This window comes from Thermothelomyces thermophilus, chromosome 3 (genome assembly GCF_000226095.1).
Source record: "Thermothelomyces thermophilus ATCC 42464 chromosome 3, complete sequence".
Taxonomy (NCBI): domain Eukaryota; kingdom Fungi; phylum Ascomycota; class Sordariomycetes; order Sordariales; family Chaetomiaceae; genus Thermothelomyces; species Thermothelomyces thermophilus.
Window position 1 is genome coordinate 3842211 of NC_016474.1, and position 14825 is coordinate 3857035.

A 14825-nucleotide genomic window follows, 5' to 3' on the forward strand; every position below is an offset into this window, starting at 1 on the left:
TAGGACGTCAAAGAAATTCTAGATTTACATATTATCAATAGGGAACTATAATATCTAGTTAAATAGCTTGATTTTAGACTAAAGGACAACTTATAGAAACTAGTTAAAAACTTAAACTACCCTAAGAAACTAGAATAGTTCTACCGGCAGAACCTAGATTAATTATAGGCACTAGCTTAGACAAAACGGCTAAGTCGGCCTCTGACAAATCTAGGCCTAAAGAAGACTAGTCAAATAGGATATTAGCACCCTAGGACCGTACGTCACTAATAATGTATACCTTGGAATCCTATACCCTCCGTTCTTCCACTTCTATTTCCTCTAAAGACTATATACCTCGACGAAACAGCTCGGAACCCTGCTCCTTCAAGAAACATTTCTAGTAATAAAGACAAGCTAATCGACTAATAATTGTCTAAAGTTAAGTCTAAAAAATAAAAAGGGCCTCTTTAGCATTAGCCTCTTCTTATTCTATATATTTTTATTTAGATATAATCTTCATTACTATAAAAGATTAGCTACAAATATTAAGGTAACAAACTAGGTCACGAATAAGTAGACGCTATATTAGAACTATCGTAAGAATGACCCTAACATATACACTTGCTATAGCAAGAAGAGCCTAACGCTATATAATAAGCCAAGTTCCGCTTAAAACACTACAAACACGGCATGACATCTATACTAGAAGAATTAATAAAAGAAGCAAGTATAGCGCGCTATTAGGATTTCGAAGATCGGCGCTTAGAGATATAATCTACCATCTTATTAGCCATTAGCAATATAGAAAAAGGGAAAAATTATAAGGTATATATAGAAAAGGATATTAGCGCTATTTAAAACGACCTAAAGAGAGCTTTTAGGTCAAAAGCCTTAGAGGGAGGGCATCGTGTCACAGAAATATATATATAGATGCTGCCTAAGCTACTAGCACAAATAGGCTAATTAAGCCAAAGGAATAATAGACTAATTAGGATAGGATCATACTTAGTAAGAAATGATCCTAGTAGAGGATCACTAGCTTACGACATGAGCTAGGTAAGCTAGTATAGAAGATTACCATAACTACTAGTAATCCTAGGATTATATATAAATAGTCACTTATTACGGTAGACTCTAAGAGTTTACTAGTAATAGTAACCTATAATTACAGTACTTATACCAAGCATCGTTAACTACCATAAGAGATAACTCTAGTGTTATTATAAACCCTTTGGCTTTACCGAATCCCTTAGACGACCTACGCGCTTGTCCCGCTTTACCTACCTTCGTCTGAACCCTTTTAGAAGAAGTCTGAGTTAGGTTCGTCATATAATAGTAATAAGGACCGATCTCTAACTACGTAAAATAACCCTAGAATATAAAGGCTATCTGCCCTTTCTAATGCCTCTTTATACAATGTAGGCTATTTACCTCCCGGGTTCGACGCCAGATACGCCGTTTTCTACAGATAGCACCTATCATGACAGAGGTTTCGTCACTCTAGATTACCTTCTTCTAGTCCTCTAAGGTCTAATCTTTTACCTGTATTGCAAATTCAAGCCGAGCCATCTTCTAAGCCTTGTTTAATCTTGGCTTGGTTGTCAACTTGACATTCTTAAAGCCAGTTTGTTTTAACCATTGCCGAATAGTCTCCTGGCCTGGCCCTGTTCTACCAAGCTGATCAGTAACTATATTAGTAATCTGCTGATAGGAGTACTGTCTAGTGGTACTATTTTTAGTTACTACCTGTTCGATGACTTCGGAAACAGACTTGGTTATAACCTTCGGCCTCCTAGACTTTGGTATATTAGCGACATGTTCGTCCTTGATAGGGCTACCTGGTATATATCCCCGTGCCTTAGCCCTACGAAGAAGAGCCTTTAGTGTGTCTTTTTTGACCCCAGTTTTATCTTCGATTTTAGACATTTTGACTCCTATACTATGGAGGGTTAACGCCTGTATTCGTTAGACAACAGTGGTATATTTACCCTTCCTAGGGGGCACTTTAGGAACTGTAGGCACTTCGGGAACTGCAGGCACTTCGGGGACTGTAGGCACTTCGGGGACTGCGCGCACTTCGGGGACTGTAGGCATTTCGGGCATTGCGGGTACTTCGGACTCTCTGGGTATAGTAGGCTCTGTCGGTACTAAGCTAGTTAGAGTAGGTCTATTAACCTTGGAAAGACAGCTTACCAAAACGCTCTAGAATTATCACGGCTACTGAATTTGGGAGATTTGTAGGCTCTGGCATCAAGGTTGGGCAGGGAAAAACCTAGATATGTAGGTGGAGATCAATTTACAATAGAAATTACAGTATAAACAAGATTGTGTATGCACTTCGCACGTTGTCAGCAGCCCGGGCTTGGCATGCCTTGGGGGATGGACTTTCTGGGCCAACCTCCGTAATAATAATATATATACTGTACAATACATACGCAGGACTGTGTAAGGTGAAGTAAGTACCTAGGTCAGGCACGCTTCGAATCACTACTAATAATTGGTTTTTTTTGGGGGGAGAGGGGGTCGGATTCACGCACTAAATGGCCCAACTAGGCATCTTGTCCAAGGCTACGCATCTTGCTGACTTCCCAGGTCTTGGAAGACGAGACACTTCCTTGAATAAAATTATGTATCTTAATATATACTTGTTGTGGTTCAGTTTCTTATCAAAACACCGACTATCGCCGCCTGGATATCAAAGCCTTCCTACGTCGTCGAGACTGAGACATTAAAATCCGCAATAATTCCGCCACCAACGCCTTGTCAAAATGGTATAATGCTCCTCCTCTTTTTTTTTTGAATCGCCAAATCGATCCAGGTAACCGTCAACGGCCAATCCATCCTGAGGTTCCCTTAATTTCGCCATCCCCTATATCCGGGTGTCTCCTCCGTTTCAGAACAAAGGGTCGCCAGGCCAATCATGATGAGCAGAGGGAGCAAGAGTGAAGGGAGTTGTTGGGAGACACGGCCTTCACGACGACTCTCACGATGGTCGACGACCCCCTTCACCGGTGTCACCTCATCGGGCCCAAGCCGTCTCCCAGATCGAACTCTTCGGCTCCCCCGTATTCGTTCCGCCTAGTCGCACTCGACCCCCCGCCGCTGTCCCCCGCCGAGGCATCGCCCGCTTTCGCCTTTCCCCTGGCCTTCTCCCTAAGAAGCTCCACGTCATCCAGCAAGAACTTCTGCTCGTCAATCTCCCGGGCCCCGGGCGGCCCGCCGTGCCCGCGGCCGTGCTGGAGATGCTGCTGGAGATGCTGCTGGAGCTGCTGCTCATAGGGCCGGAACGGCAGCTGCGGTTCGTGCTGCGGCGCGGCTCCGGGCAGCTCGTACTCGACCGTGTCCGTGGTGTAGTGGTAGAAGCCGTCCTTGGTCGGGGGCAGCTCGGCGTCGGCCTGGGGCTCGGCCAGCTTACGGACGGCGCCCTTCTCCATGGCCTCGAAGTCCTCCGTCGTCGCGTACGGCGGGAGCGGGCCCATGGAGGACGCGCCGAGAAGGGGAGAGTCGGCTTCCCAGGAGAACTGGCGCTCGTGGTGGTGCGGCGCGGCCGAGGACTTGGCGGCTGCTTCTTGAAAGCGGCGGTTGACGATGGACTCGTCCGGTGGTACGGTAGGCAAGACGATCTTTGGGGTGGGCGTGACCCGGTTGGGGCCGTAGGAGACGACGGTGGGGCCGGCGGCTTGCGGGCGGGGTGGTGAAGGTTTAGGTTCGGGCGTAGACATGGGAAGGGGTGCTGGGGGAGGGATGCTGTAGTTGGTATAGTCGGCGTAGTCGGAGGAGGGAATGGGCATCATGGGCACGTGGCCCGGCACCTGCTCTATGCTTCCGGAGGACATTGGTGTCGTGGCTGTGGGAACGCTCGGCCGGGGGGAGACCCGGGGCGTTAGTGTTGGGGTGACGGGATTGGGCCCGTATGATACCACCGTGGGCCCCGACGGCTGGAGCTGGGATTTCAGACGCGCCGCTGTGAGTTCCTCCCGTTCGATGCTGCGCTCTTGCGTCCAGAAGCCGCCGGTCTGAGAGTAGGCGGGCGATTGCGGGGAGTACGAATGTGTAGTAGAGTGTGACTGCGTGTTCGAGTGTAGGGAGCGCACGTCTTCATAGCCCATCGAGCCGGGGAAGCCATCGAACACCGGCTGTATGGGGCAGAGCGGCTCGTCGGAATGACCCGAAGCCTCCGACGAGGCACCCGCCCGCTTCTTCTCGGCCCCTTTCCTCCCGCGACGGCTGTGACTCAACATGCCGCCGGTGACTTCGGCGTCCGGGGCGCGCCGCCGGCGCCTGAAGTAGAGGAAGGCGGCCATGGCGCCGATGGCGATGCAGATGAGCGCGATTCCGACGCCCAACGCAGCTTTGGCGCCGATGCTAAAGCTGTCCTCCGTGGAGCTGCTCCTACGCTGCTGAGAAACCACGGCGCCTGCTGCGCGGGCTTCTGGGTGTGACGTCGTCGGGGAAGGGCGCAATGCGGGGTCGGGAGAGGCGGTCGACCGAGGCGAGGAGCCGTCGTCCTCGCCCACGGTGCGTTGTTTCGGAGACAGATGGAAGGTCTCGCTGGTATGCCGGCATTCACCGGACGACGACCGGAGCTCAAACCAACAAGGGTCGTCGGACAAAACGGTCAGGGTGACAGGTACGCTCCCGTTGAACGGACTGACATTGTTGTTTGTAATCTCTGGAGAGATGTGAGGGGTGTGATTAGCTGGACTGGTCGGAGACATACAACACTCCTAAGGGAGGGAATCCGAAGAGAGGGGGGGAAACAAAGCGGGAAGGATGCAACTGAGGGTAGGGAGTTTTTTGAGACGGTGGGCTCCTCCGGGGCAACTTGGCGACCGAGGAGAGTGGAGAGAAAGAGGAGAGAGATGGCACTAACTTGGAGTTGCCCGGCCGGGGACGCCGCACCAACACGACAGCGTGGGATTGGCGATGTTGGAGCGGTATGTGACGGCGATGGTGTCGAGGTAGAAGAAGGTGAGGCCCAGGGTCGGGAACAGAAATGTTGCTCCACAATCTGCGCTCGCGACTCCGGCGGCGGGACTGGGCAAGCTCGGGAGGGCAAAGAGAAGGATGGCTAAGGTCTGGCGACGCTGGCTGTTCCGCAAAGTCGTAATCGTCCGTTTCGCCGTCGCCATAGCCGTGGCAGAGTGAGAGGCGCGGGATTCGTCTCAGGGAGACGTCGACTCGATCCAGACCATCACAGGCGGCAGGAAGAATTCGGATGAGACTCGGGGTAAACCGGTTCAGCGGCCCAGGATTCCAAATGCCCAGCGGATACCCAAAAAAACGCAGTTTTGGCGCAGGCGAAAATCGGTGGATCGGCAGAGCGGGCAACTAAGTTAGTGGAATGATGAGTAACTACTGTGTAGCGAGAGTGATCGAGCAGTGCGTGAACCGGGGCGCGGGCGACCTGAGCGACCCCCTGGGCGGGTTCGCTCTGCAAGCGGGTGCGGGAAGCGGAGGGAGGGCGACGGGCTGAAGGGGGCCGGGCAGCCAGAACGAGCAGCTGGAGCCAGAGTTAGCGCGCAACCCTGCCCTTGGAGTTCGGGACCCAACGTCGCCTTAACCCTGGCACCCATGCTCGAAGCCATGCAGTGCCCACCGAGAAAAGAAGGAAGCGCCGGCTAGCCGGGCGGGCGTCCAGCCCCAAATCGTCAATTCGGGCAGTTAAGCAAGCAAGCATTAGGCTTGTTGCTGCGTCTGCCACCGCCCTGCCACTCGCCGCCTTTGCTTGGCTCGGGCGAGCCGCTTGCTCCCTCAGGCGCAAGTCATGCTCTGAATCTCCAGCTGCGCGACCGTGCCGTTGCGCTGCAGCTGTCTGCCCCATTCTGGGCGCAAAACCCGCCGGAAATCAGCCTGAGCCAGCTCCGCATCACAGCCCAGTAGACACTAGGGGTGTCCGGGGGGTGGCGTGGCGTCGAATTGGTGAAAATGTGTTGGGTCACTGTTGCATTTCCGGCTCTTGGCCCCCCATGGTCAGTCATGAGAGCAACGAATCGAGTAGCCGACGTTTCTTGCTCAACTTCTTAGCTTTACGCGGTTATATGGCATCCACGACAACACCAGATAATGCATCAAACAAGAGTTTATTATGTAGTCTCGATTCTCAATTATTCCTTGCCTATGTCACCAAGGTCTTGGGAGATAGCAGGGCATCGTAGTGACGGGCTCGGTTGTTGTTAACTAACCCTGCACCGCAGAGCTTCGCCCGATCCATATTTAGCGCGCGTGCTGGGGTGGAATCAAGTTAGCGCCAAGTCCCCGGCGATGATTGGACACTGGATCCGCGACCGCTAAGCCGTTTCAAAACCCGTGAGAAGGAAAAATCGATAGTAAGATGCGGCGTGAAGAGGAGGCATGCGTAGGAGGCCAGTCGGCAGTTTCATACCGTAGAATCTATACGGTACCTACCTTGTGTATATACGGACCATCAATTACTACACTGCATAGCAATGCACTACTGTGTAGCCTATACTGAGGGAGAAAAACGCGGGTGCTCCAATGCGCAGACCTGCATTCACAATCGGATTGCAGTATACCTTCTTACCTACCTGAGCAGAGCAATAGTATTAGTACGGAGTACGGATGTCGCTACCAAAAGAACTGGCTCACCGCCTTTATGCACAGACCATGCAAGGTCGCTAAAGTTTTAGAAGGTATCTTCACTAACAATCGGCCACAGTGCCTAGGCTTTAGTGGCTATAGTGCTTTGCCCCACTGTACTTTATGTTGCTTTTAGCGGATTCATTCTGCCGGTCAAATTTGGCGGTGAGCCAGTTCTTTTGGTAGCGACATCCGTACATAACGTTACTGTGTAATCCGTACTGCCCATAGTGCACACATCACCCTGCAAAAACGGGTAGAACGGTGGGGTAGGTACCCTTGCGGCTGCTCGAATCTCGGCACTGGACTGTGAGCAAGTGCTGCACTGCGGGTCGATGCAGAACTGCGGCACTGCAACCGAATTCCAAGGTCGCGTAGCCAGCAAGCCGCCCACGAGCCGAGCCTTTTCTCGAAGCGAGTGTCCTGAATAAGAAGTGAAAAAGTCGTCACAGCTATAACTAGAGCGACGGGCGCGACATGTCTAGTGCATCGATTTGGTCCTCGTGATCTTTTCCAACTCGACGCAGTCAACCATTCGGCCCCGCCCCGACTGTGAAAGTGTCGGATTGACCTACAAGAGGGTGAGGACCCGCCCCGATGATGATCTGCAGATGTCGAGTCAAGAGTGGTAAACTTGCAAGCATTATAGGTAGGTTGCGTCTAATGATTTGGGTCCGGAACCTTACTTATTTAGGGCATCTCCCAGCTAGAATAGACAAGCGGGATAAGGCACTGTGAAATCAAGAGTTTTCACAGTACACTAAGGTGTGCTTCAGAATAAAGTGTGCAGGTCGGCCAAGCGCCCAATGTTAGACTATATACTGCTGGCAGATTTCCTTCCTCTTTCCCACGCCTAGAACGGCATGTAACTATTGGATTGGAGGTCAAGGGAGCTCAAGGTAGTATTTATACCGCCGAAATGCGTGAATCATGGAAGTACCAGTGTGGTGAGATTGAATGTGTCGAGTGTCCCTAACTGTTGTCTTGATGTTATGTCTACGCATCTCCCGCAACAATGAGAAAAGGTAGATGGTCTTCATTTATCTACTTGGTCTAAGCTACAAAATGTAGCTAAGCACGGTTAGGCCTTGTTCTTGACTCAGACTATGCCAACCAGGAAATAGGTCCCTTACATACCTAAGTAAGTAGGGAATAAGGTAGGCATCTTACACATACCATGCCTTACTCTGTTCACTCTCTACGAATTGTAACTCCAGATCTCCACGTTTCGGGCCTGGAATAATGTGTCTTTTTCGTTGGAGAACAACCATGTCAGTACACCTGTTGTTCAGACTTGTATAACTCGGCTAGGTCGTTTTTTGGTTCCCAACTCACCTGATTCCGGGCCGGGTGATCCCGAGGAGCCCTCCATTTGCAAGTTGATGATTCTGCCGTTACCGCGTCAGCTCGTTCAGGCCCGCCCCCCAAGCCTAACTCAATGGAAAACCGCTCGCCCAGTCGGAACAACTAACTCACAAGTACAACGGCTTCCCCACGAACCCCCTCCCATACTGCGTCGCAACCACCTGGCCGTCCATAGAGAAGCGCACGCTCACGTCCTGGCCGTTCATGTCCCTCACCTCGCACAAGATCTTGTGGAAGGCGTCCGGGTTCGGGTAGTCTACGTCCAGAGCGCGGACCTCGGACGACGTGTTAAAGGTGTTGAACGAGATCTTGCCGCTGCCCTTCCACTCGGCCATGTCGATCTCGGGCGGCCAGCTGTCGACTCCCGTCAGCCAAAAGGCCGGCCACGTGCCCCGCGCCACGGGGGCGCGGAACTCGCCCGCGAAGTCGTACCCGCCCCCGGCGACCACGTTGAAGCGCTCCTTGGCGTGCACGGCGCCCGACAGGTAGCGGATTGCGATCTCCTTGCCGCCGTGGTGGGCGGGCGCCTCGCCGTCCACGCGCGTCGCCCTCAGCGTGAGCACCCCGTCCGAGAGGCTGACCTGCGACTCCCTCATGCGGGCGGCACCATTGTGGTCGCTGCCCCAGGGGTAGAGGTAGTTCCAGTCGGTGTCGAAATCGGACTGCGAATTGAACGAGGTGGAGGGGATCATGATGTGCTTGGCCGAGGCTATCGAGATCGAGGAGGTGAGCAGCAAGACCTCCATGAGCTTCATTGTCGCCATCTATGTTAGGGCGTGGTTCTTTTGGGTACTATGGTCCGTCTACTCAGAGGATGGAAACAATGAGGGCAATATTCTGTTGGAGCGAAAAGAGCATCTTGCCATAGATATATTCCTAGCGATACCAACGCTAGCTTAATTAATACACGGGGTTCATGTGGTAGTTCACCGGGTATGGTATGTATGTATGTGCATTCGATTAAGAGATCGGCCATGAAGGTCTTCGTTCTATTCGAGGATTTTTTTTGGGGGGGGAGTCGATGTACCTGACATTGTGATTAATATATCCGGAATGAAACCGGGCAGGTGAAACATCCGGAGCCACAGCATCCGTGCAAGAAGAGTTTTCGGGGTGGAACAACAGTACCTTAGCAGTGCCTTTCGTGTTCAGGTGTGTTTTCTTAAAGCCATACCCAGCCCTGAAAAGAGAACCAAGGTACTTCGACACCGGGTCGAATAGGGGAGGGAATAACTGTTTTTTGATCGTATCGAAGACGTGTCAATGACACTCACCCAGGAACGGAGGAAAAGACCTCAGGTAATAAGACTGACCTGAAGTCCGTGTCAAAGGCAGAAACAACAAGGTTTTGAATTTGTTTCCCCTACCCCAAACATCCCGCAGCAGATACAGCATTGAAAGTGGGATGAAAAAGATGGGCAACGTTATGCATAGCCAAGGAACGCACCTTTTGTTGTTGAACATACTTTACATTTCTTCTTCTCTTTCTTCGGTTCATTATCAGCTCTCATTTCCATGACTGAAGCCAAGAATCTAACTGTTGTGACTTACAAGTATCGACTCTTGTTGGCTCTCGGACACCAGTGCCGGATTTTCCGTTTGATGCCGAGCCATGCAACACCGGGAGCGGCAGTTGAGGTCGGAGGGGTATGTATGTATGTATGTATGTATGTAATCCGTACAGTACGGAGTACTGATGTCCATATATACATACAGTAGTAGGTTGGGCGGGGCTTGGCGCCTTTGCGGCGATCTGGGAACCGCCCAGCTGGGTACACTACACTTTGAGTACAGATTCTAGTAGATCGTGCAACAACCTGGCAAAACAGAAACAGAGAATATGGGTCTCGAGCGGCAAGGGTGCTGCTGCTATCGAGTTCCGCACGGTGCCATGTTCTGGGCTTCTCCCGGTTCCTCTGTTCTCCAACTCCCTTCTCGGCGCGGGGGTTTCCTGCTAACTCGAACCCACCACACCCGGGGACAGTTCCGCAATCCATTACCCGACGACAAGCGCTTCCCGGCGGGTTGCCCCTCCCCCACATTGAGCGCGGATTGCCGGGCCACTTGCCCCAATATTTACATCTCTCGGCCCCAAACAAGGAAACTCTCGAGCATCAACGCCAGCAACTCGAGGAATCGAATCGACCACCAAGCTCAAGTAGTCAACAAGATGGCGGCCGAAAAAACGGCTGCGTGGGAGAAGTCAATTCAGCGGAACCCCCATCCAGACTTCAAGAAAGTGGAAGCCTCCCGCCCGCCATTCGACTCTTCTAAGACCTTCACCTTCACTCAGACCCCGGATCCCAACTGGCAGTTCGGATCCGGCGCCAACTCCACGCACTGTGCGGCCAACTCGTGCTCAGCCGCGGGGAAAGACCACCAAGAAGAAGAAAAGAAACACGTCGTCATCGACCCGTACGCGCCAGACCGGCCGGCGGGGTTCAACTACAAGCTCCTCATCTCGGCCGTCGTGCCGCGGCCGGTCGCCTTTCTCTCGACCCGCTCGGCCGACGGCGCCACCACCAACCTGGCCGTCTTCAGCTACTTCCAGATGATCGGGCACGACCCGCCGCTCTTCGTCATCGGCTTCGCCTCGCCCCTCGACGCCGCCCGCGCCAAGGACTCGCTGCGCAACCTGCACGAGCGCCGCGAGTGCGTCATCAACATGATCAGCGAGGGCTTCGTCGAGGCCGCCAACAGCACCAGCGTCAACGCCCCCTACGGCGTCAGCGAGTGGGACGTCAGCGGCCTGACCCCCGCCTACGACTGCGAGACGGTCGGCTGCGCCCGCGTCAAGGAGGCCGTCTTCTCCATCGAGGGCAAGCTCGAGAGCCTGAGGGAGTTTGAGAGCCGGGCCACCCCGGGCAAGGTGACGGCCACCATGGCCGTCATCGAGGGCACGCGCTTCTGGGCGAGGGAAGACGCTATCAATGAGGAGAGGAACCTGATCGATCCCAAGGTGAGTCTCGGAAGCCCTTTGTCGTTCAGAAAAAAAAAATAGTGGAGAGGGGGGGTGGGGGAGAAGGCGAGTGCTGATCCAGCGGTGCACTCGTAGGTACTGCGTCCCATATCGAGGTTGGGAGGCATCACGTATGGCCGAACGACCGAAGCGTTCGAGCTGCCGCGACCGGACTTTGAGAAGGACGTGGGCGGAATGGAGGGCATGAAGAAGTTGGAGAGCAGGCATCCTCCCAACTGAGAGCGTGGGCATCGAAGCGGTTGCTCAGTGAAGTTGAGTAGCTGTGTCATAAATGATAAACCATGACACATTAGGGAAGAGGTTAGACAACGGCTGTCATATAGATGGCTCATATGCCGCCCTTTATCGAAGAGATTCATTCACCTCGGGTCTAGGCTTCTCGTCGTGGACAGACCTCGGAGTGCGACGTATCCACAAGCCAGAGAGCATATCTTAAAAACCTCTAGCTTCTCCTTCCATCCCGAGGGTTCATCTTGCCAAAGCTAACTCGCTCGGAGTCAGAAACATGCGACAATGCGCCGATTGGTTCTGAAAAAAAAGTTTACCAAAGCACAATGTCTGATGTCGAGAAGAACCCTATAGGGTCTTCTTACTCAGAACTTTACTTCATCATCTAGCAGAATTTGCCTCCACTCAGTCAGACCCCGCGGGGGAGAAAACTGATAACCGGGACCGTGAACCATCTGATAGCCATTCTTCTTCTCTTATAGGAGCTCACTCATGGGCATGCTGGTAGAAATTTTGTACAGTAATATCGCAACGGAGCCATCATCATCAACTCCCCATCCAGCTCGTCACTCCCGCGTCTAATATCTGTACGCCAAACGCCTGATGCACCTCATACACCTCGTACTAACTAGCAGCACCTCCTTCAAGTCCAAAAGTGAGGGACACTCAGCCCAGAGAAAAAAAAAACAAAAAGGAAAGGGAAGCAAATCAGAGACCTAAAAGAAATACTGACTTCCCGCCTCACTGATCGAGAACTCGATTCCCAGGCCCGCCTCCCGCTCGTGCGCCCTCAGCTCCTCCAATATCACGTTCCCGGCGCTCGGCCCGTCAAGCATCGTTTCCTTGACGTGTATCACCACCACCTGGAGCCCCCTGAGCGCATTCCGCAGGGAAGGACTAGTGGAGGAGGAGGAGTGACTCTCGTCGTTTTCCTGCTGTAGCAGGTGTAGCTGAGACGTGGCGACGGCCAGCGGCGTGACGGCCGTCGATGCCGCCGTTGCTGATGTTGCTGCCGACATCGGCGTGGGGCTCGGCTCGGGCACTGCCCGCGATGTCGCATCTTGGTCTTGTCCTTTCGCCTCAGCGGCGTTGGGTTCGACAGTGGTTGTGCTCCGTAGGGGATGTGTCGGAAGCGGGATAGTTTTCGGGATGCGGTCTTGGCTGCGGTCTCGGAAGTCCGACGTATAGGCGGAGACGGGGTTGACAGCGGGCTTGATGTGCCAGCTAGGGTCGATGCTCCGAGGGGAAAGTGGGATATCGGCGGCCGAGATTGGCCCTCTTGGCTGAGGAGTGTTTTTGCGCTTCGGCAGGGAGCCCTCATCGCTGAGGCGTTTGCGTTTCCTTTCGGCGCCGACTCGGCCACCAGACATGACTCTCTCTTTTTCTAGCCGCAGTGCAATGACCTCCTCCGCCAGCGCTATCATCTCTTCGCAAACGAACCGAGGGGTGAGGTGGCCGAAGAGGCGCTCATCGCACCGCGAATCGTCGTAGCTACACTCGATAAAAATGGCGGCCAGGTCGCCCGAGACGATCCTGGGCGCCACCTCCTGCCAAACTTGCCGGTTGCGTGGCGAGAGACTGATGCTGTCTGGCTCAACGTCGCCAAATATGAGGATCTCGCGGCCCGTGGCGAGGTCCCGGACAAAGTAGACGGAGCTGTCGTAGACGCAGACTGTGTCATCGATGGGCGGTGCAACCGAGAACGAGCTGCCGCGCCTGCTGGCCGGCGAAGACTGTATGCGCTCGTGCTGTTGCAAGTAGGCGCCGATGTTGGTGGGCAAAGACGTATGTTGCGGGATGTTGCGGGAAGGAGTCGGCACGACTTGCGGAGGACCAGGGCCCATCGACGAGGCGTCGAAACTGCCATGACGGGTGCTGCTGCTACCGCGATGACTGTGTCTCTCGATGCAGTGGCCATGACTGACGCTCCATGCCTTGACAGCAAGCCCGCTGCAGACTTCGAGGTAGCCCCTTCCTTCTCCTTCTCCAAGCGCTGGAGACCCGCCTTCGACGAGTCGCATGTAGGTGACAAGTCCAGCACCGTTGTTCTCGTCGCTCAGGTTCGGCCATATGACATTGTTGAAGACGTGTGTCTTCAAGGCAGTGATGGTGCTTGGGAGTCCGGCGACCTTCTTTGGTCGGGAGCCTGATAAGCCGGCCGTGTTGATGACGAACCCTGCGATATGGTCCAGGTGAGGGTGTGTTATCAGGTATGTTTCTATTAGAGTCTTGTGGATTTCGGCGGCGTTTGCATCGGCCGTGGCATGATGGACTTCGAGGCCCGCAAAAGGACCCGTGGTGAGCGTATGCGGCAATGCAGGGCCACCTGGCTGTCCTAGTTTTGCCGGTTGCGTTTGCTCTAGTATTGTCTTGATGGCGCTGAGGTGTACTCCGGCGTCAACGGCAACAACTGAGCCCCTGGCCCACCCTGACGCAACGGAGCGCACAAGGAAGGCCGTCACATTGTTTTCTAAAGGCCCTCCACCGGAGCCCTGGGGATGAGTTAGTCAAATCCAAAGGAAGTCTATGCTCGCGGCCTGCTCAGGCTGGGAGGAAAGGATTCCGACGCTAAGGAGCAGCACAACTGGCACCGATTCCACTTGGCTTCTTCGGTCTGCCTAGCCCCTTCTTCACACAAGTCCTGAGAATGAGGACGAAAAGAGAAAAAGAGCACTCCGGGCAAGACGGGCTATTAGTAGTATGGCAGGAGGAGAACAAAAAACTCGAGTTAGCAGCACCTGAGCCAGACGAGTCTAAGTGGCGCTGTGCGTATATTTCCCAGGCGGAATTGTCCCGCGTTTAGGGGGCAAGCCTGATTTTGTGCTTGGTTGGAGGATCGCCCTTTGTCGCTTTGTCGAGAAGACTCGAGCCAACAATGGGCCTCAAAGAGCGAAGGGTAGAGACGCCCGGAATTCCCCGCTTGGTTCGGCGCACCGGGTACCGGTACCGGGACTGTGTCTAGACCTGCATGGCCCCGAAACGGGGATCCACACAACCGGGCTTGAGCATGCCAATGCCCAGCAACAGGTCCAGCAGGCCACTCGGCCGAGAGGGAAGAAAAAAGCGTTCGTTCGACCGCGACAGCAGTAGCAGAGACTGTGCCGTTATTGAGCATTCTGTAGGGGACAGCAGGAGCTGGAAAACAGGCAGAATCCGGTGTGGTGTGCTTGTTAGAGTTGACGACGTAAGAATGCACAACTCACCAAGACAATGACCTGCAGCGCAGGTGTAGGTGCAGGTACAGGCGCAGTTGCAGGTGACTGTGCCGGCGCATCATCGACAATCGCATCACCCGCCATTGCATGACTAGCGTCGGCCGCCTCGCTACTGGATAGCCCCATCGTCTCTGCTTTCACCTGCGGCATGCTGGAGACCGCGATGACAATGACCTGCTAAGGTGTCCAATCAGTGCGACGGCAAGAGTAAGCGTGCTGCGGCGAGTGGATGCCGTTGTACCGCAAAACCAGGATGAGTGAATTGCTGTTGTGTAACTTTCGGATGCCGTCAGATCTTCTCGAGTTCCGTGTCGAGGGGTGGCTGGCGTGTGCCGGCCCGGAATGCGACAGTGCCCGGCGTTCAGCCTCTCGTCTCCCCGTTCATACTTGAACGGAGGACACTAAGATGAATGGCCCGCAATGCTGCTATCGCTGCACTGAAGTGGGAACAGCTT

The 14825-nt window shown here is 53.8% G+C and overlaps 5 protein-coding genes across 5 annotated transcripts; 1 reads left to right on the forward strand and 4 right to left on the reverse strand.

Moving 5' to 3' along the window:
* Positions 1 to 1767: 1767 nt before the first annotated feature.
* MYCTH_36895 (uncharacterized protein) lies at positions 1768 to 1947 on the reverse strand (the record flags this gene model as incomplete). Its single annotated transcript, XM_003663350.1, has 1 exon — positions 1768 to 1947. A coding segment is annotated over one exon (180 nt), but the record flags the coding sequence as incomplete, so codon positions are not given.
* Positions 1948 to 2996: 1049 nt separating this feature from the next.
* MYCTH_2062582 (uncharacterized protein) lies at positions 2997 to 5114 on the reverse strand (the record flags this gene model as incomplete). Its single annotated transcript, XM_003663351.1, has 2 exons — positions 2997 to 4654; positions 4856 to 5114. 2 exons carry the CDS (start codon positions 5112 to 5114, stop codon positions 2997 to 2999), a joined length of 1917 nt encoding a protein of 638 aa, XP_003663399.1.
* A 2940-nt stretch (positions 5115 to 8054) lies between these two features.
* On the reverse strand, positions 8055 to 8711 carry MYCTH_48804 (glycoside hydrolase family 16 protein; the record flags this gene model as incomplete). Its single annotated transcript, XM_003663352.1, has 1 exon — positions 8055 to 8711. The coding sequence occupies one exon, from the start codon at positions 8709 to 8711 to the stop codon at positions 8055 to 8057; it is 657 nt and encodes a 218-aa protein (XP_003663400.1).
* Positions 8712 to 9896: 1185 nt separating this feature from the next.
* MYCTH_2305327 (uncharacterized protein) lies at positions 9897 to 11485 on the forward strand. Its single transcript, XM_003663353.1, has 2 exons — positions 9897 to 10906; positions 11003 to 11485. The coding sequence occupies exons 1-2, from the start codon at positions 10118 to 10120 to the stop codon at positions 11144 to 11146; spliced, it is 933 nt and encodes a 310-aa protein (XP_003663401.1). The 5' UTR covers positions 9897 to 10117; the 3' UTR covers positions 11147 to 11485.
* Positions 11486 to 11767: 282 nt separating this feature from the next.
* On the reverse strand, positions 11768 to 14702 carry MYCTH_2305328 (uncharacterized protein). The gene is made up of 2 exons (XM_003663354.1): positions 14359 to 14702; positions 11768 to 13647 (listed from the first exon to the last, which is right to left on the reverse strand). The coding sequence occupies exons 1-2, from the start codon at positions 14518 to 14520 to the stop codon at positions 11872 to 11874; spliced, it is 1938 nt and encodes a 645-aa protein (XP_003663402.1). The 5' UTR covers positions 14521 to 14702; the 3' UTR covers positions 11768 to 11871.
* Between the last annotated feature and the right edge of the window lie 123 nt (positions 14703 to 14825).